General features: G+C 28.6%; 1 protein-coding gene across 1 annotated transcript in view; it reads right to left on the bottom strand.

Moving 5' to 3' along the window:
* The window catches only part of LOC107436426 (otoferlin-like), a 341056-nt gene extending 319321 nt beyond the window's left edge, over positions 1-21735 (bottom strand). Inside the window, exon 1 of the mRNA XM_071177705.1 lies at positions 21533-21735. Within this exon, the coding sequence (XP_071033806.1) occupies positions 21533-21611 (79 nt within the window). The 5' untranslated portion in view covers positions 21612-21735. The remainder of the gene's footprint in view (positions 1-21532) is intronic.
* Between the last annotated feature and the right edge of the window lie 4939 nt (positions 21736-26674).

The following is a 26674-nucleotide window of genomic DNA, read 5'->3' as shown; positions in this document are numbered from 1 at the left end:
AATGATTTTTTTATCCTTAACATTTTATTTTATTAGAACTCTGAACACTTTATAGAATGCAAGGTGTTTTCATTTTCTTTCAATAAAAAAAAGAATCACGTATTCAGTAAGCTAACACCAAAACATGTTCTTTCATAAATAGCAGTAGCATTAATAACGAAGGAACATTTATCATTTTGCTGTTTTCACTTAAAGTTTCCTAATATTGTGCAAATAATCTATACGCTTACTCTCATCAACGCATAAATTGAGGACCAATATTTAATGTTCGATATTAAGTATCTTTAAGTTCAGAACGCTTATATTTCAAATATATCTATAACTTTAAAAAAAAAGTATCCTATTAGTAATTTTCTTTTGCCTACGTAAGGCTAGAAAAGAGAAACTTTCGTACCTTCTTGTTTGTTTCCGCATAACGCTACATCACGCAATTCAATTTATTTGATTACAAAAATGCTGAAATAAATTCAAAATCTCAAACATATAGAGCAATTTTTACTTTGTTTCCTTCCATCTGATTTCAAGAAAACAGTTGATAAAAAGGTGCCCCTATGCGAAGCACCGTGATCGAAATTTTATTCAAGATTAGGTCAGCTGAAAATGTTTCGAAAGAATCACGGCAAGCGTATGATAAAAGTAATAATATCTGGTTAGACAATCTTATTTGTTTCCACAAAACAAAATGCTAGTGAAATTCAGGTAGCATATTAAAATTTTGTTCACTTTCTTTTTATTATTTTCTCTATCGTTGAAGGATTTAAAGAATAACAATATCCACGTATATTACTTTTTACATCTGCTTCGTAGACTCTCATTCTAATAATATTTTATACAACATTTCTTAGAAAGTATTATGTTATTGCAATACTATTTTATGCAATATTATGTAATTTTTTTAGAATGTGCAAAAGTATTTCAAATTATAATATTTATTAAATAGCGGCACTTACACTGTTTAGCTTACAGATAACAATTTGACTGTTAGTAGCACAGTATGAATGCGCTTTAGAATCACATTTATCTTCGGCGGAAGAAAAAATAATTAAAAACAAATTTAAAAATTAACTTAAGCTTTTTAAGTCAGTTATCATAATATAATTGCAATTTACCTATTTGAGAGTTTCACAAGCTAAATTTTATATAAAACACGTTTCCATGACATATGGGATAACTCTCACTAATTATGTCCCTTTACAACCATTTCTTTCTTATTTCAATAACTGAGAAACATCTAAATCGATTAATTTTCTAAAAGTTTTAATCCAAGAAATATTGGGTTATCGTCAACTAATTTTAGTCTAATTAAAGCAATTTTTGCTTTTGCATTTATACAAGTACTTGATATTATATTATACAAATACTGATTCGGAAATGAGAATTTCAAATCTGAAATTAGTTTTGCTCTTAAAGCTACAAATTTCCTTAAAGACATTTATAGTCTACTTTTTGTCAAAATGTATAAGTTCAGAAGAGTTATATAAAACAGGAAGTAGCGCAAATGTTGCGACAAACTTCCGGAGGAGTTATTACACACCATTAGGATTAAAATTATAGGGAAATCCATACCCGAAAATGTAATCGTATGTGACTAGGTACGCCTCCCCGTTCAAATGCACACGAATAAACAGTTCATAATAGAGAAGTGTCTCCAGTGGCGTATGATTACTAGGTTATTTCAATCTTGATGATGTTCCCTAACTCCCCTAGAAGTCTGTCGTAATATTTAAGCACTCCCCAGTTGAAGCAAATGCTGCAACAAACTTCTAGGGAAGTTAGAGAGCATCAGTAGGATTAAAACTGTATGTTAACCCATGCCCGGAAATTTCCTCGTACGCAATTACGGGCGTTTCCTTATTATGACCTGTACAGAAGCACACAAAGAAATAAATCATAATAGGAAAGCATCCCTAGCGGCGTATGATGATATTTCTCGTCATGAGTTTCGATGCAATTCTTAGAAGCTTGTCGTAACGTTTTTAAAATTGTGCATTTGGACCAAAAATAGAAATAAAAATTCGTTTAAAAAAACTGTTCCTTGGAGAGAAAGAAACAAGTGCAAATTTCAAATCAGCAATGTGAAAATTTTTTAATAAAATCTTATGCAATAGGAAACAAAATGAACGTTCCCCCATGTAATCATTAAATAAATAAGTTGATCAATATTTGAAGAATATCTAAATATCTTAATTTCGAGTTTTAGAAATTTTTATTCGATTTAAAATAAACACGGCTAAATTACATACAATGGAAAAATGACTCTACTTTCCTCCGAAATAGCGGAAATAGAATTCACCATCTGAGATTAAAAATTCCAATTATAATTAAATACGAAATTTTATCATGAAAAATATTTCATATCATTTATTATTAAAATCAAGCATGAATAAATCCTCTTGAATTCATTCATTAATTTTTTTAAAAGATCAGCATTTAAAAATCATTATTACAATTTCAAAATAAAAGGAAGTAAAAAAATAATTCACCCATTTAAATAAACATTCAAAATCTAAAAGAGATGTAGACAAGACAATTTTTACAGTATTAAATTTAAAAAATTGCATAACTTTAAACAAAACTCATTTATTTTCAGATAGTATCCTGCAATCAAAGTATAACGCTATCAAATATTAATCATAATTTTTTTAGAGCCATCAAATATTACGCGCTATTAACGAAAGTTATTTGCTTCATAATAAAAAATAAGAAAGGAAAGCGCTAATAGATTCTAGAGTTAGAATTTTTAGAAATAAAGGTTTTATCAAAAAGAGAAAGAATGATTTACAAATCTTAGGAGGGAAACATTTTACGAAAAGAATAATTAATGACAATGTGTTTTTGTCTCTTATCAACAGAGATGGCAAGCGAAATTAGAAAAATAAAATGTATAGTTTTGGGAAAACTAATTAGAGAAGAAAATAAAATACCTCTTAAACAGCATGTATACTTTTAAAATTTTGACTTATAGTGTTTGACGGCAATATAAAATAGCATTTTTAACGTTAATTTTTTTTTATTTGCTATAAGAGTAAATTAATACTTCGTAATTTGAGCTTATTAGAAAAACATTTCATTAAATTCTTTTGGTAAAGTAATTATACTACATAACACCAATTCTTGTATATTAAAATAACAAAAGATAAATACTTGTTTTATTTTTGTAGTCAGTTGTTTAAAATATTCCATCTAGTAAACTCACTCATAACTCACGACTGTCATTGGTTGCTTAAAATTTTTTAGCTAGTATGCCAGTTGAATTTTAAATTAATTCCTAAGATGAATTTGCCAATTGAAATGATTTTTTACAAAATGAAGATAACGTCATGTTCATAAGTTTAGTTAGAAAAAGAAAAGATGTTTCATTCTAATATAGCGAAGTCTCTTTTCTCCTAACTGTCCGTAATGCTCTCTCGCGTACATTTGAACAGTTGACATTCTAATGCAGTATACTTGAATAGTTGAGACTCCTTGCACTATATTTGAATACATGACACTTAAAGCACTATATATGAATAGTTGACACTTCATGCACTATATATGAATAGTTGACACTCTATGTAATATATTTGAACAGTTGACATTCTATGCAGTATATTTGAATGGTTAACACTCTATACAGTATATTTGAATAGTACATAATCCAAAATGTGTTACTATTGAAATACAAAATACTATACTATACAATATCATAAAAAAATACACTAATAATAAAACAAAGTAAATCATTAAACGTACATTTTTCAAATGGTCTAAAAAGAAGAAATTAATTTTCCTTTCGTGACACAGCAAGAAACACGGGGAGGGGCATTATTTCATAAAAGTCATGGGGCTGTTATAAAAATTTGTTACGTAGCTGATGTGCTTTACGTTTTTTTGTTTTAGATGTGACAAAATAAATCGAAATTTCGATTGATGATGAGTTCTTTTTAGCAATATCGTGATGAACTCCTCTTGTAGTGATCAAACATTAATTAAAACTCTCACTCGTAAATAATATCATACGATATTTGAAAAATGCAAGAGTGCTCTATAGCTACACTGTAAAAAATTACGGTAAAAAGCATCGACACTCAAGGTGCTGGTACTTTCAATCACAAAATCCATTTTACCGGAACATGTTACGAAACGAAACACCTGATATACCGTTATTTTTACTGTAATAATTACCATAAAATCACTGAATCACTCCAATTAAATAAATATTACTGCAAAATTACGGTATAATAATATTTTATGATAAGAATATACACTGAAGAGCCAAAAAAAACTGGTATACCTGCCTAATATCGTGTAGGGCCGCCGCGATCACACAGAAGTGCCGCAACACGACGTGGCATGGATTCGATAAATGTGTGAAGTAGTGCTGGAGATAATTGACACCATGAATCCTGCAGGGCTGTCCATAAACCAGTAGGAGTAAGAGGGGGTGGAGATATCTTCTGAACATCACGTTACAAGGCATCCCAAATATGTTCAATAATGTTCATGTCTGGTGGATTTCCGATACTCACGGTATACTCGTGAAATGGTTGTACGTGAAAATCCAAATTTCATTGCTATCTCGGAGATGCCATGTCCCATCTCCCGTGCGCCGACTATTACACCACCTTCAAACTCACTTAAATCTGTATAACCTGGCATTCTAGCAGCAGTAACCGATCTTAGAACTGTGCTAGACACTCGTTGTCTTATATACGCGTTGCCGATCGCAGCGCTGTACTTTGATTGGCTCCATATATTGGCTTATTTGCATACTCGTGCCTGTACCAGTTTTTTTGGCTCTTCAGTGTATTTCACGGTATAATATTTTGGGGTAAAAATAGATTTTATGGATGATGCACCCGAAGTGGCTATACTTTGTGCCTAAATTTAATCCGTAATTTCTGACATTGTAGCTGCAAAGTGTACAAAGTTCGATTTCAAGATTCCATAGTCACAGGCACAAAAACGATTCAATCAAAATATAGTAATAATAATAATAATAATAATGAAAAGAAAAAATGTGCGAGCAAGTAATTGCCAAATTTAGTCTTTAACGTAGAATAAAAAATCGAAAAATAAAAAAACACAGTTGAAAATTAAGCATAGCTAATGCATTTCAAGTTTCTGCTTCAAATGTACTTTATTTAGATTAGCTATACCCATAAAATAACTTTAACCATAGATATCATTTTAAAAGTTTCCTGAAATTTAATTGGATTTTCTTTTGAGTTCCACAGTGTCTTTTCGTATCAACTTCGAAGGAGCTTATTCCTTGAACTCCAAAATAAGAAACGAGATGGGATGGTTGAAGAGGAAATAAATTTTATTTAATTTTTAATAGGATGAAGCGTTTTCATCTTGTCATCTTCGGGAGCTGAGAAACTAACTCAAAGAAACTCAACTTATTAAATGAGTACAAATTTTTTTTCAGAGGAAACTCAACTGACCAACAAAAATCCATTTGTTACAGTAATTTTTTTTCTTCATCTCAATAGTTTGCACATTCATATTTATTTTCTAAATAGAATAAGCAATGCTTTTATGAATGGGCAAGATACAGTGCATTTGTTACGGATACGCATATGAGCGGAATAGATCTTCACTAATTTCAGTGATGCTTTTTTCTTACACGCGAGATCGATAGCTTGTTCAGTTTTAATTTGATTCAGTTAAAATTGTAAACAGCGTAGAGATAATAATGTGGTTTCTGCTTCATATAATAAATATACATTTTACTTGTATTTTCGGATAATTAAAATATTTAATTTAACTTGTTTTTTATTTTATTTCTGTTGATTGCCATCCAGAGTTTCTTTCCCTTTTGCTTCCATTGGAAAAAACATTTCACTACAAAAAATTTCGAATCAAATTACACTTTAAATTACTTAAATTACATCAAATTACTTTTTAAATTACTTCAATTTACTCAAGGTGACGGTACTTTTTACAGTTAAATCTATTTTTATGGGAACATGTTACGGAACAAAAAATCTGATGTACGGTAAATTTTTACGATTATAATTACCGTAAAAACACTGAATCACTCTAATTCAATAAATATTGCTGTAAATATGTTAGTATAATTGCAATAGAAATGGATTTCACGATAAATAGATTTTGCGGATGATGTACCCAAAAAAAGGTACTTTATACCATATTATGATCCGAAATTTTCTACAAATTGCTGCATACAGCTTTATATCGTATTCTTCATCTTTGAATTCATAGCTTTTCTAATTTCATAAGATAACCTTATTTTTGTATAAGACGTTAAAATATAGGAATGAATTATTCTCATGGTCTGGAAAATCCCTAAAAAGTCTCACTCTTAGGTAAAAATTGCTAATTTGAAAGGAATCACAGAAAGAACAGAATACATTGTGGTTTAAAGAAATGAATAGAAATATTAAAGGTTTGATCGAAATAATTATTTTCAAAAGCCGAACTAATTACATTGTCTTGACTATAATACCTTACAAGACTAAATAAGTTGATCTATTAATAAAGGCAATTAATATTGTAATTTTATACGAAATTGCGTAATTGCTTTGTAAACTAAAAAAAATCCCAGAAAATGACGAAAGTTTCTTAACTTGCAGGCACTATTCCGAGCAAAGCTGAACGTAATTTCTTCATGAACTGGACATAACAAGCAATGTTATTTAACTTTGAAAAAAATCAGTGCATGTAATACTGGGTAATAGCACTTAACTGCAAAAAAATAGTGCAGGGAATACCGGACAAGTATATACCAGACAGCGGTAAATTTATTTAGAAATGCAATATATTTTAAGGAACGCACAATGAGTGGTCAATGAACCCGAAAAAATACGCTACTTTTCAAGGAAAAGAAATTCATTTCAAATTTCGAGTCCATAAAATGGCAAAAATAGTCTTTGACATGATGTTGGTTATCTCCATAATGTGTATATGTGAATGTTGTTTTATCAAAATGAATATTCCGAAATGTATTGATAGTGCTGAAGCAAGCAAATTTTTCAAAAGTACTTTCTTTATGCAAACTACATAAATATTAAAACTACTCAATTAAATGATTGACCCGTCCTGAGATTATGTGAATAAGACAACAACTTGATGATAGAAACCGAGAAAGATACAAAAGATATTCTTCGATACAGAATACCCTTCCACAAATGAATTGAAAAATTTAACAGAATCGCCTCCAAAATAAACCTTGGGGAAGAAGAGAAAGAAAGGAAAATATTTGTGTGGAGTAGAAAGTGAGACCACAACTTCCAGTCAATATAGCTTGTGCTGTTTGTTGAGATTTCGGTGTAGCGCTTTTAAATTTATCAAGAGAGAAATGGACTGGAAAAACATTAATCACATTTCACACCACGTCAATTGCGGTAACTTATTTAAGCAGACTTAATAACCATTATAATTTCTTTTTAATCATCTTTTAAAAGAAAATAAATTACATTTAAATGGCAAAATCCCACATGTGCCTAGAATAAAATGGAAAATGCTAAACGAAAATAATTTTGTTATGAAACAATACATCAAATTATTAGTTAGACCTGTTAATTAAATTATTTTCGTTCTATGAAAACAATGCAAGTATTTTACTATGCCTAGCAAGTATTTCACTTTCACCTTTTTGTTCTTTTTTATCACGTGATTAAGCGTGATTGTTGTCTCAAAATAGCGCTAATATGATTTAGAAACAACATTGGATTAGAGTATTTGTTTGCACTATTTTAAATCTGTAACTTTTGTTCTCTGTTTACTATAATCTTTAATGCGGAAAATATTAATAAACGTTAACAAAAGCTTAAAGGATGAGTCTTTATCATGCGAAAATAGAGCATGTATTTTGCTTGTTGCTCAAATATATTAATATTTTTCCTTTCTCTTAATAATTGTTACTTATCCCCAATATATGATCGGGGAATGTTTATATTTCACAATACATAGCGATATTTTTCAATTAACAATTTTGCATTACACAATAGCTGTTTTAAACACTTTTTAATCCCTTTTTCCTTCGAAACTTTTAAAAATTAATTAGTAAATTTTAAAATATAATAAATTTGTTCAGTGAGTTGGGATCAACATTCATGATACTATCTTTCTTAAAAATTAACGCAATTAATAATTACCACGATCTTATCGCTGTCAATAATCTGTACGATATTATAGCATTTAATATTTAACGCTGTCTATAATCATTAAGATTTTATCATTGTTGATAATCATCTCATTCCCAATATTAATCGTAAAGCATTTATTCGCGATATTATATGCGATAAAAAACGAAAGAAAATTAAACGGAATTCCAAAATTATTTTAAAAAAAGCTAACATTCATTAAATACCATTGATTATGCCTATCAGTTTTGTTTTCTACGTCTCCTAATGAGATATGAATCGAGACCTATTAATAGTATTTTATCGAAAAGTCCACCAATGCAAGTAATTCAGAAAACATTTTAGAGCTTTCGAGTATCTTTTTGAGGACGGTAACGTTTTTCTCTTTCCTAATTAAATCAACTTCCTTCCCTGAAAAAGAGTGGAGTTTCGCTCGCTAGTATTATGCCTTCAGCTCTTCATTTTATTTTTACCTTGCAAGATTTCTGTCAGAAATTAGCAGTAATTGCTTTTGAAACTGTAATGGATGCTTGTTTCCCTTCTTCCAATCCATATTATTTGCTCTTATGATCTTAAGATGGGTAATAGTCATCATAGGTAAATGTCAATCAAAATTTTAACCAATTTGCTTTTGGCGTGTTACATTAACTAATAATCCCTTAAACTAATTGTGATTTGTTTTCAGTCTTAGATATAAAACAAATTCAAGATACTAATCGATTTCCTCATTTCAGAATTATTTTATTTAAAATTGAAACCCTTTTCTTTCCAAACAGTTTTCAGAATTTACTAAAATTGATAGAAAGTAACGAAGCACAAATGGCTAAAGGTCAGACATGTTATTTCTACGTTAAGTTCGGAACGCGTCAAAGAAAAGATTGTATTAGAAATGACATTTCCTGTAATAAATAATAGAATTGCATTAGGCCCGTAATATTTCACAATTTTTCCTCCATCAAGATAATCAGCAGATCCATCTGACAGAGAAAATGTACCCCACCTACAAATAATCAACTTGATAACTTAGATATCATTTGAATTTTTTTCTGCATTTGAAAAAGTTACGAAAAGTATCATAGTAATTTCGATTACATAAGAAAAAAAAATTAAATGTATTTTCCGTTAAAATACCATTTCTTGAAGTTAAAAAGGAGAACGTAAAAAAATTGTATGCTTAGATTCCGTATTTCAATATTTTAATTACCTCGTTATTTTAAAGGGTTTTAAAATGCACAAAAACTCTCTTTTCTCTACAGAATCTTAGAAATTTATACTTCGGCATAATTATTCTTAGATTCTTTTCCAAAAGTTTTAAAAATAACTGACTTTTAGTTCATGTGAAATAATTTGGAAGCAAATAGTTTTCATTAGTAAATGTAACATTTTACGCATTGAGAACGTTAGTCTTGTTTTAGTCAGTTCAATTATACTTTAATACTTAAGATAAATTTTAAAATATAAACTTCAATAAGTTTTATTTGATATGGAAACATTAATATATTAATATCGTTTCCCTTTGCAAATATTACAGCTGCTTTTTATATTTGAAGTAGTAGCCAAGCTAACGCACATAAGAAAAATGTATGGTCAAAACTACCAGAATATGGTAACATTTACCGTATTTCTGGGTATATAGGAGCATCTAAAAAGTACAGTAATTTTAACCGAAGTTCCTTGGTATTAATTTAGGTAAAAATTAACAATAAAATATGGTTTTATAATATGTAATAAAATTTGATAAATGAAGTGAAATTTGTCAAGTTTATCATGATACCTGAAAGTTTGGCATAAAAGCCATTAATTCGATTAAATTTAATTTTCAGATTTGTATTTTTTACTAAATGTGTGGCAATAGGACCTATAATTTTGAAAACCTGATTGACCGATAAACAGTTAAAATATGAATGGAAAAATTATCGAATGAATGACTGAAATACCACATATTTTAGATTTATTAATCAGAATAAGATTTTTATTTACCAAAATGTCAATACCATACAGGGCGGTAATTTGAAGACTCTGTGCTCTTTAATATACAATTCTTTTTTTAATAATTTTTTTAAATGGTTTTATCTACCTCTATCATAAATATAATTTAAATGAAAATAAAGATAATCTTATCTATAAAGATAACCTGATAATCTTATGGATATATTTCTAAATCAACTTAGTTACCATGTCTCCTTATGAGATATGAATCGAGACCTATAATTTCATCTATAAATGAATCCATGAGAATAATTCAGAAAACATTTCAGGGGTTTGGAGTATCTTTTTGATGAAAGTAACGTTTCTCTTCTTCCTAAATAGCTAATTGCTAATTAAATCAACTTCATTCCCTAGCGAAGAATGGAGTTCCGCTCTCTAGTATTATGCTCTCATCTCTTTATTTTTACATTACAAGATTTCTGTCATAAATTAGTGTTAATTGCTTTAGAAACTGTAATGGATGTTTCGTTCTTTTCCACAGTATTTGTTCTTATGATCTTTAATCAAACCTTTAATGCAGTTTACCTCCATAGGTAAATGTCGATTAAAAGTTTAACAAATTTGTGCTTGGCGTGTTACATTAATCTAATAACACCTTGAAATAATTTTGTTTTGCTCTTAGTCTTTGATACCAGTCTTATTAATTTTCCCAGGATTACTTTAATTTAAATAATCTACTTCTCTTCTCAAACAATCTTCAGACTTCGGTAAAATTCATAGAAAGTGAATCCACATCAGTAAAAACACCGCTAATTAAAAGAAATAAACCCCAAATGGCTCAATTGCAGAATTTTTTTTCCCGCGTTATGCTCAAACCTGAAAAGTTTCAAAAGAAAGATTGTTTTCAAAATGACGTTTCTTGTAATAAATAATCAAATCGCATTAGGCCAATAATATTTCACATTTTTTTTTTCCATCTAGATAATCAGAAAATGATTTAAGTTGAGAAAATACACCCCACCTACAAATAATCAACTTGATAACTTGGGTAACATTAGAATTTTTTTCAGCATATAAAAAAATTACGAAATGTTGCATAGTAATCTCGATTAGTTAAGAAAAAGATTGATATGTCTTTTCAGTTAAAATACTATTTTTTAAAGTTCAGAGGGAGATTATAAAGAAATTTGTCAGCTTTAATTCCGTATTCCTGTATTTAAGTTAGCTCTTTATTTTTCAAGATTTTTATAGCCCACAAAATTTTCTTTTTTTCTAACAGAATCTCTGAAATTTACACGTCTACATAATTATTCGAAGATTTTTTCCCCAAAAGTTTTCAAAATAACCGATTTGTAAACGGTAATTTTGAAATCGATTATTTAACATGAATTAATAATTTTTTAATAACCTCATAGAGACTTATAGACTCTTTTTATTGAAGGAGATCTTGATATTTTATTTATTTGAAACTGAAATTAGTTTTGAATTTACTTAAACTTGTTATTAAGTTTGCGTTTATTTAAAAATTTCTATTACATTTTCCAAAGTTATTTACTACTTTTTTAAACATTAGATTATCTTTTTTTTAATTTCTTGGAACTTTTTAGTTTAAATATATTTATAGAAAAATTACGTCTATAAGACGTATTAGTTATGAGAATTTGTGTAATGATATATAACCCATACTTATACTTATTAGAATTATTACTCTTATTAGAATTATTATTCTTATACTTTTTAGAATTTGTGTAATGGTATATAACCCACATAAAGAACAGATAACGCAAATGTACACCTTTGACAATTAAAACCAATTTGCTTGTAATAATAAAAATGCAGTAGTTTTAAAAAAGCCGAACGGTAATAAAGCAGCTGTTTCTGTAAAAGTCTGTAAAATATACTAGACCAGTGATTTCCAATTTTTTGCGGCTGCAGAACCCTTAATGGTCAACTTTTTTTGCTGAATTATTGCACCAAGAAAGAATTTTTGGTACGATCATCGTTGTATATGGTAATAAAATTTCTGGTAAAAAAAAAATTGAAAAAATTTTAAAAAAAACATAATACTGGTTAATAAAACCAAAGTATACAATATTTAAGCCATTTATTTGGCAGTTTTTCAGTTCATATGGTAATGGCTTACCAGAAATTAGGGTTTTCAAAATTATAGTTCTTATTACCACACATTTAATATAAAATACAAAACTGAAAAGTAAATGTCACTGAATAAAGGGTTTTTATGCCATGCTTTAAGATATCATAATAAAATTACCAATTTTTACCAAATTTGTCACAAATTATAAAACCATATTTTAATGTTAATTTTACCAAAATCATTACCAAAGTGCTTCGGTAAACATTACTAAGCCTTTTGGTCTTCCCATAAAAGGCAGAAACACGGTAAATTTTACCATATTCTAATAGTTTTGATCATTATTTTTTCTCAGGGCTCCAGGGAATCCTAAGGTTTGCAGAACCGCTAATTTACTTTCCACTGCATTGTTATTGAAATAAATTTGTGAGCTTTACTTTTTTTCGAAAATTTCAGTGGTCTTTATTTCAGTTTATAATTCAATAAGAATGCGTTATCTGAAATTTTATCAGAAATAAAATATGAAACTACTTTTAATAACTATTTTTATTTTCTAGTTTGGACAAAATTGTTTCTATTTCTATTAAAATTATTTCCCGTTTATTTTCTCATTTCAGTAATATTAGTTTTAGCATGCTTAGTTATAAAAAGATGCATACAAGCTAAGAGACAAAACGAAATAAATCGTCCTTCATTATTAAAAGCCCTAAACCACTGAAACTTCTGCTAAACAACATATTCTAATAAAGAATCTGGGTTGTTTTACCAAAATAAGATAATCATTATTAGATTAAGTTAGGTAGTGCTGATTATATTAAAGACTTGATGAAATTATGTAGGAATAGAGCACCTCACCTTCTATTGTTTGGCCACGGAATTTCGATAAGCTTTTTCCGAAAAAATGTTTAATAAGAAAACTTTCCCCTTTCACGCCAAGAAATTGAATAACATATCGTTGATTATGTGGGAAGTAAACGCGCAAAAAAATAATTTCTGTCCAGTCGTAATTGAAATGTATTTTCTAGATTATTATTTGATATTGTCACTCACGTAAGCGTTGTCTAAAGGATAAAAAAGGGATAAAGGATGAAAAAAGGGATAAAAAAATTAATTAATAAGATTTTTTAGGTCCTGATAATTCACGTGAAAATTATATTTTGATTTTGAAAGGTAAAATTTGAATCATAGCAGAATTAATAAAAATAATAACTCCGGGGAATTATTTAAAATTGTTATCATACTGTCTGCAAAAGGGTTTCATGTATATTGCATCATAAGTATTTACTTAAATACTGTTTAATCTCATTAAAATTTTAATATGATGAGAATTTGATTTTAATTGATTGTTTATTATAAATACGTTTCTTAAATGTGTCATTTATTAAACTGTGAGCATCAAAAATAGTGTTTAAATTCTTAGTTTGCAATACTAAACATTTTTAACAATAAATACAACATACCATAATATTTTCTGCTAACTAGTTAGCTTGATAATAAAATATTAATATAATAATGGCTAGTTCATAGTAAGTTCCGGAGAATTATAAGAATAATAATTCTAAAAAAAAAATAAGTTCAGAATTTTTTCCATTGAAGTGCTAAGAGAAACAAGATATGTACTGCTGTTACTATGAAACTATGACGCCCAACTCTGCTACTATGAAAATGAATATCTAAAGGAAGTGACCAGATATGTACCCATAGTTTCAATTTTAAATTGAGCTGAAATTTTAAATGCAAATTATGCAGTTTAAGGAACAAGTTAATGTGCAAATATTGCGTAACTTTTATCTATTTTGTGGCAGTTGTAAAGTTATGGGTTTATTTAAACTCTAATTTTTACCCCGTATTCTGCTTGTCGGTTGCTGATTATTAGATGAGTGTTAAGATTGCTTTTATTGCATGTAATTTTATACTGGTTTCATACTGGTTTCTTTAAGAGACGTTAATACTAGTTTCGAGCAATTGCATAATTTGAATACATTTAAAATAAATGTTTGATAAATATAATTGTAATGCTTCTATAGACTGATTCCTTTTGAAAATTGCGAGAATTATTATGTTTTATTATTTTTCTTTTTTAACTGAGTACATAATTTGCTTAATGGATGTTGTGTAACATGAAATGGAGGAACATTGGGTTTTTTTCCTTAATAAAGTAAAATTGTTTTAATTTTTATTTGAATAATAAAATAAACCTTTCCAAAAATTTAAAATTATTTCATGCAAAAAGAAAATTAAATATTTTTTGGAAGTAGGAAGAATGAAAAAATACTTTTTTCCTATAGAAATAATTATTAATATCAAAAACTTAAAGTTATGACTCTCCCACACTAAGAAATATTAAAATCAAGGGACATAAAGAATAGATCTGGAACTTATTCTAATTTAAGTCCGCGCATCAAATTTAAAAACAGAAATTTCAAATGAGGAAATTTCTTTTACAATGCTGCAGTTTTCGTCTGCCCATCGCTTACAGTTGAGCCACTATATCCAACCTTCCAGAAATTTTTACATGGAGTATTGCAGAACAAGGAGAATGGCGTTCAACTGCAGTTAGAATCATGTGATTTCTGATTGGAAGCAGTAGTTTAGTTAATAATTCCGTGTCCGGATTTTTCCAACTCTCTTCTATGTTATATTGCCTCAAGCAATAGTGAAATATTACAGTTGTTATTTGTAAAACTCCAAACATTTTCGCAAGTGACCATGAGTTTTCGAACTATTTAGTAAATAATTACAAAATAAATAAAAATACATCCTCTCTCTCATCTAATTGAGAAAGTTTCCTCTCACAGCTAAGTTATACTATTTTAACTTTCGTTGAATTACTTTATAAATATTCATTTTTGCTAAAATTAGCCAACTTCATTAGTATCCAAATAAATCTCAGCAAATTACAAAGCATTATCCATTTTACCATACCTGGCCAATTATCGTTTTGAATATTTAACAAGCTGTCTTTTAGAATAACATGTATACTCTGCTCTTCAGACAACCAATCAACAATTGGTGGAAAGTTTGCCAACTTTTACGCTCAAGTGAACAAGCCTTTTTTTCGTGAATTATTAATTCCCGCCAAGAAAGCGGTTTAGCGATGGGAGAAACTTCACCAAAATATTGGTCGAATCTGTAGCCAATGAATATTAATGATTCTTGTCAACAAGCTATTGTATTCTCTTCATTGAATCGGACAGGCGATAGAGAGAACCGATTTGGGTGACGTCCAAGAAGTCTTTCTCTGAGTCTTTATTGAGATCAAAAAACTATGCTTTGTACATTTCAAGATAGGCTATTCAGACAGAGCCAAAATTTGATTAGAATTTTATTGTTTATTTATTGATTTTTTTTAATTTTTTCAGTTTTACTTATAAAGTTTACAATCAAGCACCATAAAAAGTTATGTGTTTGATTTAGCACTTAAAAAGTTTGTGGAAAAATAGTTATACATGGCTTCCTTTTCAAACAATAAAAAGTAAAATTTCAAAGGAAATGATAAGTTAGGTTTGATTGTTGTTGTACATATAAAAATATTAAATTTAACTACTTTTAAAATTTGTTGTAAGCAAGTAAAAGTGAGAGGTTTTAAGTGGGCAGGAATCTAATGCGTACATGCGTTTCATCCTATTATTTATCACTCAAAAAAGTTTCTGAAATTTTTTCAGATAGGTAAAACTAATTGCAATTCCATATGCAATAGCAAGTCAACACACTTGATTCTTAGATAGTAGAGTAAAAAAAAGCTTTTATAGTAGAAAAGTGATTTTTGTTTTTGAATTACCACTTTAGTTTGTTTTTATTAATCGAAGATACTCGTAGATTGCTATAAAGACATATATAAACATTGAAGACATATTGCTGAATATATGCTCTGTAAAATATCGCATCAGAAAACTATCGTTTGCATATTTTTAAGTATAATTATTATTTAGTATTTTTTTTTTATGGATTATCATATCGTTTGCGTCATTTTTAACCTTTTATCGAATTTTAGTTAAAAATTAATTAGTTCCATCCCTGTTTTTTCTTGCTTCCTTGATTATTACTTATAAAAATCGGTTAATTTTTTCAAAAAGTAAAATTAAAAGAAACTAATTCTTTAACACATTTTAAATTTTTATTTAAAGTATTTGTTACCTATATATTTGTTTTCATTGTTTAAAGCAGTTGAACTTTGTGCTCCTAAAAACTCTATTAGTACTGACGTATATTAATAATTTGTTGAACTATTTTATGACATACCTAACATTTATTTGACAAAACACTATGACAAAACACAAACCCTTTAAAATTAGATTTTTCGTTCTGAATAATCATTAAAATTATACTTCTAATGTTGAAGTTTATCTTCAAAACAATATTTTTACATAGTTGAAGTATTAATTAGGAATCAATTGCTAATTAGAAATTAATGTTTTATTAGATTTTGAAATTAATCAAAATGTATCTAGTTAAGATGAATTATTCAAGACTGTATTTCAAAGGGGAAATTCATTTCATTTTGATTTTACTTGCATTTCATGATCAACACTATATTAAATAATAAATTCTTTGACTAGTCCTCATTTACTCTTTTTATGGGACAAAAATATTTTTAAAAAATATTCGAAAAATATGCCTCCAAATAAGCATGCGTATCATTAAAAGAAAATAAATTTTGAAGAAAATTAAATTTTAAAAAATTAAATTTTAAAAAAAAATAATAAATAAAAAACGTATACAAAATTGCAATTAGTTATTTATTTTTGTTTATTTATTTATTTATTTATTTTGCCAATTTATAAAAATTGTTCGTACTTGCTCCCCTAAGTCAATTTTATTCACACAAACGTTCTGAATTGTAAGCATAATATAATCACTTAATCATTATAGCAACAATAATAAATAACAAAAATCATTATTTGCAATTAAAAAGTAAGTAAAGTAGTAATAAAATAGCTATTTATAACGCAAATAAAACGAACTCATTTTTGTGAAAATAAACAGCTTTTTTTTAAAAAAAAAAGTTAGATTGTTTTCAGTTTTATTTTAAATGTTATTAAAATAAATTTTAATTATAATATTTAGATCTTAATTACATTGATTATACCATTTTGTCTTGACTTTAAACGTTTTCTTTACATTGCACAGTAATATCTTGTAATTTTGTAGTTAGAGATGCATGGCGTTTTAATCTCCATTAATGCAACTTGTTGCACAATCTTCTTTCCCTCGGTAAATATAACAATACCTACTACATTAATGCGTGTTCAAAACTTCTATTTATAAAAAAACAGCTCCTTATTACAGTGTTGTAACTGTTTTTGCAATAAATTAGCTCGTATCTGATCTGTTAAAACCTAAATCAGCAATATTTTTTATAACTTGACAATAAAATACATTTAAATCCCGTTAGATTTGTCCCAATCAGTTGTTAATATTCGATTAGACCTGGAAGAAAAATGGGAAAGTATGGAAAGCATTGGTAAACTTGTAATTTATAATTTAAGTAAATGGAAAAGTAATGTATAGCGATAAAAATTACGCGGAATCTTTCCTTGCCAAAGACAAGTATATGTTAATTTTATTCTATGAGGCGAAAAGTTCTTATGTTTTAATTCCATGAATAATTTATAAGGGGAGAACTTTAAGTAATCTATTAAGAATTAAAGCTATATAAAGAAAAAGAAATCAACCACATGAAATTATGAGTTTTTTCTGTATTCTAAGTTTTACAAATATATTAGAGAAAATCTGATGGCTTTAAATTGATAGAATGGCTTAAAACTATTATAGTTTTATTTAAGTAATTGAGACTCGTTATGAAAGAAATTTCAGTCGTATTAAGTATTCGTTTAACAAATGGTATATTTGGATGTTTACAGTGACGTCTTATTTAAACTAAACAATTACAATATTTAAATCTACAATGAGAAAAAAAGTATGGTCAAAACTTCAAGAACATGTTAAAATATGTTCTTTTTTCCTTTTTTTTTTTTCTTTTTTTTTGCTCTATTAGGTGGGAAAGTTTGGTAATTTTTATCGAAACCCTTTGACAGTGATTTTGGTAAAATTAGCAACAAAATCTGGTTTTATAATATTTGTATAATTTTTTATTTTATAATCATCGTTGAACAGCCGATCCAATTTTTTGAGTTTGCGATTACCAATGTTCTACTCCGTAGCTTTGTAATTGTAAACCTAATCCAGAAGTCATGGGAACTCCTGGATCAAATATTAGGTAAAATACCCCTTCGTGGAGAACTTTTTAATGAAACTAACCCGCATTTGCATTATATGGAGAAGGAAACCCTCCCATGGTTAGCCTGGCACCGAAGGGAATCTAACCCATGATCTGTCTACCACTGAGGATATTTTACGTCAACACTGTGGTCGATAAGAGCCGAGTGCGGAATTTGTATAAACCAGCCATCACTGGAATTTGAACCTGGATATAATTTATATTCTAATCTAGATCATGGTTTAAAAATCTTTGATAAATTGAATTTTCAGTTTTGTATTTTTCGCCAAATGTGTCATAATAAGAACTATAATTTTGAATTACAAAGTGAATGGTTTGAATACTGTATATTTCGGATTTTAATTCCAGAATTATAATTTTTTTTTTACGAGAAATGTCATTCCCACCATACAGTACGGTGTTTTTACCAGAATTTTTTCTCCGTGCAGAAATTCTGCAAAAACAGTTGATCGTTTAGGGTTCTGAAGCCTCAAAAAAGGTCCAACCTCTGGTCCAAACCTCTGGTCTAGTGTATTTAACAGGATTTAACAAAAATAGCTTCATTACTGTTCTATTTTTGAAAATTACCACATTTTGATTATTGCATGCAAATAGATTTTGACTGTCAAATGTGTACACTTGAATATAATCTGTTCATTATGTGAGTTACATGCCATTACATAAATTCATTCAACTGATTTTTATTAATATTTTTAAAATTTAAAATACTAAAAAATAAAAAGATAATCTAATGTTCAAAAAGCAGTAAATAACTTTAGAAAATGTCTTAGAAATGTTTAAATAAGCACAGACTTAATAACAAGTTTCAATAAATTCAAATGTAATTTCAAATTTAAATAAACCAATTATTTAGATCTTACAAATGAAAAGAGTCTATAAGTTTTTATCAGGATTATAAAGACCAAGTGAAAAATATCTGACTTAAAGAAAATTACAGAAATCTTATTTTATCACATCATGATCACAAAAATACGCAGCGTATAATGCATATTTTTGTGAATAAAGATGCAGTTGAATTATGAATAGAGGATTAAATTTTTAATTTTAGAGTGCGTATCCCAATAACTTTTAGAATGTAGCATTTAGTTAATTCACAAAAGCTTCAAAAGCATTTATACACGCAATCTATTATATTTCTCCTTTCTGCATTTTTCGTGAGTAAAATTCTAAAATATGATTAAGGAACATTAATTACCATGGTAACGAGCGTTCAATGTATACTGTAGAATTCAATTTCACGAGTCGAAATTTTTGCTGGAATTTCATAATGTGCAATAAGTTTTTTATTCATTGAAAATCATGAGCTTAAATATATTAATGTTATAATTATTAATTATGCATATAACTGATTATATATGTTTATTTTTCAATATTTTGAATTTTACTATTATTGAAATGTTGCTAATCTTGATAGATTGTCATTACGTTTGATTAAATAAGATTCACGTTTTCATTCACGTTTGATTTAATGAAAAATACATTATAAGTCTGACTATTAATATAATTTTTACATACAAATTTTGCCACATTCTTCAGAAAAAAAATATTTTTTAAGGAAATGGAAATCTCTCTAAGTACCTTGGACCATTTGATGTTACTCCTTGAATAATGGTCGTTTTTTTCTCTTTTAATTTCATTAGCTGATAGACACTATTTATTCATGCAATTATTTTCCATGTATCTTGCATAAGCAAAGATAAATCGAGTCAATCGCAAACGTAATCTCAAAGATTATTGGAATATTCATGGCCTAAAAGGATCATAGCATCATTTTGCATATTGTGAGTTGCCTTATCCACATAGAAATATATCTGCGCTTACTGGACCTGTTGCACACACCTTGGATAGGTTTAAGTTATAATACAGAGCCGCTGGTCCAATGTACAATACGGAGACACTGGTTCATGATACAATACAGAGACCCTAGTTCAAGGTACAATACGAAGACGCTGGTGTAAGGTGCAATACACAGACACTGGTCCAAGGTACAATACACATTAATTTTTTTTCTGATTTGTTTGACCTGACAAAAATAAATTATTTTTCTTAAAAAATGGTATTTTATCTTAGAAACGTCTCATTTTTCCCCTATCCAGAATTATTTTAGAGTTTTATTTTCAGTTAAAAGTTCTCAAGCATATGCATGGAAAACTTGAAATCGTCAAAAATACGGCAGATGGTACCTGTTGTTTATATACATTAACTACACACGCTGAATGCGAAATTCCTCAACTGGATTGTGCCAGTTATTTCAATAATCTCCAGTTCATGAGATCAAACTTACAATACTCCCTTACCTAAACTTTTTCTTAACAATTTTACCGAAAGATAGGATTTTTAGTGAATTTTTGGAGAAAACTAACTGAACCTTTTCCCCCATACTTGTAAAATGTTGTATTTTGAAAAAGTCAATTGCAAGATCATAAAAATAATTAATTGGTATAAACAAAAACACATCCCAGTTGTTTATAACATAATGATGCATAAGACCTTTGAAAGAACCAGTTCATTAGTTTAAGTAGTATAGTGCATTTACATAATAGGTAGAAATAAATTAAAAAAATAAGTTTTTTGCCACAGTATCAAAATTAAAACAAATACTTTTTTAATCATCAAAAGGATCTGTTCAATCAAAACTTTAAAGGTATTTTTCGAAACTTACTATATAACTTCCCTTGCATTTTTGTTTTTAAATCACAGTAATATATTCCAATATAAATATATATCTCAACAATATATTCAATTATAAATACATATTGCATATTTATTTTGTGAAAGCTTATTTACCACAACTCACTAATTATAAATGACAAACTTCTTTTTCTTCAATTAGAGAGTCACCACCTGTTGCATAACTTTCGTAATTTTTTAATCAATACTAAAAGCTTCCAGTAACAAAAAAAAACGAGAAAAAAAGGTTTTATTTCAAATCCTCATGCTCAAAAACAATTCCATTAATGAAATGTTTTAAAACAAAATAATTTTTATAAGAGTTTGAAATAGTTACACCAATATTTATACTTCAAGCAAATGAGAAAGAAATTACATCAATAATCTAATAACAAAAACAGGTACAGCAAAACATGTGTGATTTCACTTTCCAAATACAAATATGCACACTTTAAAAATATATTAATACAATAAAATCGTTTAAATAAATTTAAAAATTAACTAACTTACCCCTAAAACTAGCTTTAACAAGCCTTTCTGAACGAGTTTTAAAACCCTGAGCCGAATGAACATGCAACACTAAAGCCATGGTTTAACACACACTTAATTTTTCACCGTAGCCAGCAATAACACAAAAGCATGCACATTTTAGTATTGTTCTACGCGGGGCTTACAGGTAAAGATCCGCTCAGAACGGATGACTGTTGCCGAATGAGCGGCGGCGCCCCGGAGATGCGCGCACCAGGGGCGCACACTATCAACCTGTCACTTCCGCAGCTGGCATACACGAAAAAATAGGCATTTATTATTATTTCTTCTTGCTACCTATCTAAAACCTACTGTTTGTTTTCATTGAGAAAGCTTTTTGAGTTATAAGAGTTAACGTCGAATTTAATCGTTAAGAGAAATTGTTCATTGTTAAAGCTGCTTATATTATTTACTTTGCACTTAAAAATGATATTTTGTTAAACTTCTGAAATTGAATTACAAAAAATTCATCTGTATATTGAATATAGTTTTCAAGAAGAAAAATTTTGAAAATTTTTTATGATAATATAACATGATTCGCAAAACGGAGGAAGTTAAAGAGACCGGAAATTTTTGAAAGGAAGTGCGATTGTGTTTATTTTCTCAAGTGTTGTTTCGTTTTATTTCACTTGACCATTTAAGTGAAATAAAAAGAAATAAATCTTTAAAAATAAAAGAAATAGCTAATAAGAAAATTTTTATAAAATTAAAAATTAGGTGAATCTTATTGAAAAGAACTGCAAGCTTTTCATTTTGTAAGCTCTAGTATAATAAAAGAAGAAAGAATTAATATTAAATGGATAAGTTAAATTTAAAAAGGATTTGTCGACTTGATGTCCGTTTACTACACCTCTTCCTTTACCACATTACTTCATTGTCTGCTGTAATCTATATTTTTACGTTCCATTTATTAATTTTCCTTTATTTTATAGCTGAATACAGTAATAAATTAAATCTGATTTTCCAGTACTACAAGAATACGTAACTCTGAATCTGCTAAAACAGACTTAGGGCGCTTTTTCATTACACGACACGATAACGACAAAACGGATCCGATTATCGGCGAACGACGTAGGGTCAAGTAAAATACATGGTCAGCAACGGAGCGCTTTTTCACTCACCGATACGATAACGATTATGTCGTATCCGACAAGGCGATATCGTTTGTCGGAATCAAATGTCGGTTAGGCAAGCAAATTTCTCCTCAAATCGTGGCGATTTTATTAGTTGTTGTGTATCTTTCCTGTTTTATCTTCTCTTTTGATATCATTATTTTATTCTTTTAATCAATTTTAATATTTTATTAGATCATGTCAAATGTAAATTTCGAAAATAAAAGTTTTATATAATTTATTCTCATGTCTGGTTATAAATTTTTAATTTCATGAAGTTGCATTTTTTACATTATAATGAGGTTGAAAGACGTAAACAATCATAAAAGTTTCATTGAAAATTTTAATAAATTCATTATATGCTTTAATGAAGGGATGGTATTTTTTATAATAGTAATAGTTTGATAAGAAGGCAAATAAAGACCCTTATGTATTTCAAACAGAACTCGGTCTAACTACTGGTTTCTGCTTGATTGAATAATATAAAGTCTGTTCCCTGATTCAACTGAAACATTTTTTTGAAACATGATAGAACGGCTTCATAAGATAAATTTGATAAAACTCATTTAAAAAATCATCTAAACAGATTATTCTAAATGAAGCTAATATTTTAATTCGATTTGAAAAAAACGTTAATACTTTAAAATATTTAAAGAATTTAAGTAATGTTAAGTGATTACAGACATAATTTTAAGAACAGATTGGTGGCACTAAAAAACCGCCAAATCTGTAGCTGTGGTGGCGTTAATCTGTAAGTACCATTTCGTGCACCCAAAAACGTTTCTGCACTGCTAGCTTTTTTCTTCTAAAATAAAGTAAGAAGTTTGAGACGACGATTATCATCCGGCATATTTAAAGTTTGCAGAAAAAAAAAACCCAGCAGAACACAAGCAACTGCTCACTTGTTGGGTCTTTGTGCCAACTAAATTAAATGAACGCCAATTTACGATACTACCAATAATTTTATCAAAAAAATAACAAATTTTATTTCTTAAACATTTTAGAACACAACAACATTTATTATATATCTAACTCCGTTGCCAAAACGAATTCAAAACTAAAACTTATAATTTTTCGAAACACGTTCAAATAAATTATTTAAATTTTATGTCTCTACACACTCAAGCTCAAAACATTGAATGAACAAGAATTTCTACTTCTCGCACTAACGATATCGGACAAGTGAAAAAACAATTGCTTAAACGATCCGGCAACGACATTGTCGTTCACACATTTGTCGTCCGATTTTGTCGGTATCGTGTCGTGTAATGAAAAAGCGCCCTTAACGTCTTGCTTCCCGTTTACTACAGCTTCATAACCGCATTACCTCAATCTGTTATAATCCATTTTTTTGCGTTCCATTTAGCAAATACAATTTCGTGAATATAGTAATGAAGTCTGATTTACTACTACTATATGAATATGCCACTCTGAATCTGCATGAACCAAATCTTAAAACGGAAGATAGCTCTATTTTTAGTTAATCTATAACGTTTTTCTTCCACATTTAAAGTGAATATACAATTCATTTCCCTGTTCTTGATAAGAGCACGTAACCAAATATCTGACATTTAGGTAAAACATTTATCATAGTGGTAACGAGCTAATTGGATGGCGATTCGAAGTGACATTTTGGCAAACTCGAGTAAATTGTTAATTAGCTTTAAAGTTATGGTGGCAATGGTAAATAAAGATAATTCCTTGCTTTTCTTTCATTGTCTGTAACTGTCGAAATCTATCTTTATCTTATAAATCTAATCAACTTCCACTCCAAAAACGATCAATTGTCACTTCTCTATCACTTCTCAGTGGATCCTGAGATCAAATGATTGATCAATTGATTTCCTTTGAGATCTGAGAAATTTAAATTCATGATCTAAAACTAAGATCTTCTCCCGGGAAATCTCAACTTATCAAAAGTCACTTGGAGCCTGGTTCCACTGAGCTCTAATCATACATTGATATTCAGACTGCAAAAAATTTATCTTCAAATATTTTGCAGTAATTAAAAGTACTTTTATTAGACAAAAAAATTACACAAGCGAAATGAATATATAAAATGCGAGCGTAATCTGATAGCATGGAAAGCTATCAGTGTCTGAACATCTAAACTGTTTCCATAATGCAATTGTTATTTCAATTACTACACAGACCTTCACAAACATTTTTCGTTGTTTTCTTTAGAATGGAACTGATTTTTGTTATATTTGGAGCACTTAATCTAAATATAAAATCAGTTTTCTTAACTAGCTTTTTTATAGGCATCTATTAATCTACAATCATGTTTATCAATAATTTCACCTAAAAAAAATCTACAAAATTCTCAGTAACCTATTTATTTCTTTGATGACATTTTCCTTTATCGTTATATCCAACATAGGCTTGCATTTTTTGTGAATGATGCCAGAAATTTCAATACTAATTTTTTTCGTGAATTTAACAGCTCATAAAAGTTCTTATTTATCAACTGTGCTTTTAAAAATTCACCGCGGCTAAATTGGAAAATATGTGACTATCTCAATTTTCGTAAAAGTGCCTACTGCCTAATATTTTTAATCTTATTTTGACAACATTTGTGTTAAAATATCGTTATAGTATGGGAGAATATTGGTGTCTGGGGTAGTTTTCTTTTCCATTATAGTTTAAAGAAAATTATTCTGATTCCTTAGCAATTCAGTGCCAAATCTGCTCGAAAGTTTGTCAAATTTATAATTTTAAAGAAATTTTAGGAACAATTCTTGTAAACTAGAAATTAATTTCTTATTTGAGGTCAGAACACCAAAATGTGGGCGAAATCAATCTTAAAATTTCAGGAAACAAACCTAACATGTTTTGAGGGACACTTGAATCTCAATTCACTACTTCACAACATTATATCCCTTAAAGTAAAGCTAATGTTAGGAATGTGCTTGCACATTTTTAAGCAACATTATAGATAAATTCAAAATCAATTCATAAATCATTGGCACCAAGTTATCCTATCCGTTATACTCGTTATCCTATGTTATCAAACATTTTCAGTTGGATTTTTTCGAAATCATAATTTTCTATATATAATCCAGCTAATCACGTAATTGGGAAATTCAAATTAACGACAACACTTCTCCGTACGTTATTCTTTAATTATCTCTCCATCCTTAAATTATTCACAAAATTTAGTTTGGCGCGAAGGGTAAGCTGGATAAAAGCTCTTTTCTAAGACCCTAACACCTGCTATCACTTTCAAAACTGATAATGTATTAGAATGACACTGTGTTAAAACCAACACCATCAGCGTCGTCTTAAATGATTTCAGTAGTTATCTTCCATGGTTTGCATAATAACCTTCGTTTGCGATAAATTTGCTTCAACATAATATGAACTTGTTTTAGAAATTAGTACTTTTGCAATAAAGAAGTTTGATTAATTGAAAACAAAGTTTTTGTAGCGTAATTATAAATTGATATGTATACATCAAACTTGAAAGCGTAACCTTTAAACAATATTATTCTATCTTGGGGTAACAGTTTGATTGTCGTTTCTTTCTCTAAACCTCATCGAAATATTTACAACTCTTACATGTTATGAATATAAACGTTAGAAGGTTTTTTTATGAGTTCATTTTTTTTCTCCTATTTAATTTGCATACCTTATCAATAACATTTAGTTTATTTTTTGTCTATTTTTTTTTATTATGTTTAGTCTATTATGTTTAGTCTATTTTTTGTCAAAATGTACAATTTTAAAACGTTTTGACAAAAAAAAAGATGTTTTACAAGTTTAAAACGTTGAGCCGCGAAGGCTCAGGGGATAGAGCATTCGCCTTCCAATGATGTGAACAGGGTTCAAATCCCAGCAATGGCTTGTCGATACGAATTCCGCATCCGGCTTGCACCGACCACTGTGCTGGCGTGAAATACCCTCAGTGGTAGATGGATCATGGGTTATTGTCCCGTTGCCGTCAGGCTAACCGTGGGAGGTTCTCGCGGCCCTCCTCTCCACGTAATGCAAATGCAGGCTAGTTCCATCAAAA

Source organism: Parasteatoda tepidariorum, chromosome 2 (assembly GCF_043381705.1).
Source record: "Parasteatoda tepidariorum isolate YZ-2023 chromosome 2, CAS_Ptep_4.0, whole genome shotgun sequence".
Lineage (NCBI taxonomy): Eukaryota > Metazoa > Arthropoda > Arachnida > Araneae > Theridiidae > Parasteatoda > Parasteatoda tepidariorum.
This window is presented reverse-complemented; position numbering and strand designations above follow the sequence as displayed.